This window comes from Vittaforma corneae, assembly GCF_000231115.1.
Source record: "Vittaforma corneae ATCC 50505 unplaced genomic scaffold supercont1.51, whole genome shotgun sequence".
NCBI lineage: Eukaryota > Fungi > Microsporidia > Nosematidae > Vittaforma > Vittaforma corneae.
This window is the reverse complement of record NW_006889884.1, coordinates 1-2,780: the sequence shown is the minus strand read 5'-3', so window position 1 is coordinate 2,780 and position 2,780 is coordinate 1. Positions and strand designations below refer to the sequence as shown.

The 2,780-nt window shown below is 35.5% G+C and overlaps 1 protein-coding gene across 1 annotated transcript; it reads left to right on the top strand.

Annotated features, from left to right (window-relative positions):
- Positions 1 to 147: 147 nt before the first annotated feature.
- Positions 148 to 2,778, top strand: VICG_02123 (uncharacterized protein; the record flags this gene model as incomplete). Its single annotated transcript, XM_007605506.1, has 1 exon — positions 148 to 2,778. A coding segment is annotated over one exon (2,631 nt), but the record flags the coding sequence as incomplete, so codon positions are not given.
- Between the last annotated feature and the right edge of the window lie 2 nt (positions 2,779 to 2,780).

The following is a 2,780-nucleotide window of genomic DNA, read 5'->3' as shown; positions in this document are numbered from 1 at the left end:
GCAAATAAAATCCCATATAATAAATAACTTCCATACCATAAACTTTTTATTCAACAGCGTTTATTTCAAGTAGTCTTGTGTTTATGCATCTGCCTTCACTATTCCTTAAAAAATTTCAGTTACTTTATGCAAATGAGAATCCCTTTAATGAGAAAGAACATGCGAACATTGAGCTATGGAAGAAAACAGTCCGGTGCTAGACAGAGCTTAGAAGTCAATAAGCCAAAGCAAGAGGATGGTGTAGGCTGCAACACACAACCGATAGAGACATGTAGTCCCCAACCTGTTCAGTGTAAGAAAATTAAGATTATTATAGGCAACAGGAAAAATAGTATAGCAAAAGAAGCCACCAATTCTGAACAAACTATTACTAACGAGCATAACACAGCCACTACAAACGAAGATAAAATTCAAGCTATAAATGCAAGAATTGATGAGAGTGGCACGGCTAAGCCCATACAAAATAAATCCAATGATATACCAAGCATTTTTAGTGATAATCTGTCCCTCAAAGTGTTTAATGAGCACACAAAAGATGAATTGATCCCGTTCATTACCAACTTGGATGTTAATACACTTTCTCCAAGCACAATCCATGTCTTTAAACTTATATGCGAGTCTCCCTACTTTCATTTTGTCTCCAATAAGCTTAGGAGCTTCTTATTCAAAGTCCTCAACTTTAAAACCGACCTACCAAAAGAGTCAAAGCTGCTTACAGGGGAGTATCTCAGCAGATACTTCTGTCCGGTTGATAATTTTAGAGATTTGTCCACTCTTTACTCTACGGTTGATACCTTTAAAGTCTCCAGAACTACCTTTCGCAACAGCATTCTTTTACAGTCCTTAACTGACATTTTCATCCAAAGCAGGGACAAAAATCAGCTATTCGAATCCCTTGAACAGTGTTTTCAGTACCTTCCCCAGTGCATTTCTTTTGTGGAGTTTCTGTGTAAGAACCCTACTAACTTTATCTGTAGACATTTCCTTATTGTATATTGCTTCGGGTTTCTTAGAAGTATTAAGGCTGATTTACTTTCAATCAAGAGCGTGGAGGATGTCAAAGAAGTTGATGAAAGTGTAGCAAGTAGAATATTCGTATCGTTTTCAGAAATATACAATGAATCAACAGGTGATGGCTTTAATACTAAAACTAATGACAGTGTGATAGATGAAAATAAGTCTAACACAAGTACTGGCAACAAACCCAGCAGTAATACTGATGTAAATCATACCCTGTCAAATAATCTTATCTTCTCGCTCTTCAATTCCGAAAACATGAAATCAATCCTCCTCTCCATTTACAAAAGGCTCTTCTTTTTCTTTCTATTTAAAAACAGGAGAATATTCCAGGGATTGAAAATATTCAGCATTTTTACAAAGGAAGAAAAGTCAAGTATTTATAAGAACATTAAAAAATACCGGCCCTCCTTTGTTAATATTTTCAAACAGATAGACCAAGGGTACCTCCTCAGAAGCATTGCCAATAACAGCGCCAGCAATGTAGCTTCAGTTAACGGAGATCTTATATTGGCTATAAAGGAGGAAAGGCTGGACGAGGAAAATCTAAGAGCATTTTATTCTTCCTACTTCTTCTGTTTGGAAAATTCAAGAACACCTTTAAAAATCAAATGCGTAAATTTAGAAATATTCTGTGACGAATTCAACAGTCGACTTGACAGGTCATTTATAAAGTATATTAAAATATCTGAGAATGTAAATGATGGCTGTTATACCCTAAATATGCTTAAATTCATGCACTGCATAGCAAAGGAAATTAATAAGCAGGTAGACAACAGCGATGGCATAGACACAAGTTTAATGGCGCTGATTGATACTGTGCAGTTAGTCTCACTGATTGTGGATGATCCACCATCCTTACTAGATCCGTCAAAAATAGACTACTTTAATGTTCTACTGTGTATTCTGTTCAATTGCTTTAGATTACTGAACAGTCCTTTAGTTATGAGACTACTGCCAGTACTTAGAAGGATACTTGCCTATAAAGAATATACAATGAATGCAGGAAAACTGTATAACAGAATATATGAGATATACAAGTTCAAGGATCCATTGTATAGCATGGACATGGACTCAAATACTATGTCGTCTTTGCTGGTGAAGTCTGCTATTAACCATCCATCCTTTGAATCTGCTTTTAGTATTTACATTCAAAAATACAACACCGAAATACTCCTTGAGAAGGATAAGGCCATTAACTCATTTGATAAAGATGGTAGCGTTGTTGATTTATTGCCTCCTTTCGAGAAGGGTGTTGTCTCCAACTCTCTAATCTTTTATATTCAATACAATCCCCTCTTTTCCGTGTCTTTCTCCTCCATCCTCGTTGATACCCTAAAAAGGAAGAACCAAAGTACAAAATACTTTCTATCTATTTTGAAAGAGAATACTTCACAGTGCTCATCTTTTATTACCAGAAATATCAATGCTATTCAGGAGCTGTTCTTTCATTTTGAAAAACAGGTTGACTGCACAGTGTATCCTTTTGAATGGGACATCCTTGAAGTACTCTTTGAGTCCCTAAAAGCAAAGATAATCCTGCCTTGCATGGCCATTCCTTATATTTTATGTAGAAAAGATTGCTTGTATGTTTTTAAAAACTATAAGGAAAGCTGTGTAAATTGCATAAATGACTGCATATACACTTTAAGAAGGAGAATAGTAAGCATACTGAACAGCTACAAGGATGATAATAGTGATAGTAAACATCATACACTCGTAGATCTATCAATTATAGACAATCTTTTTGATCTGGAACTTTC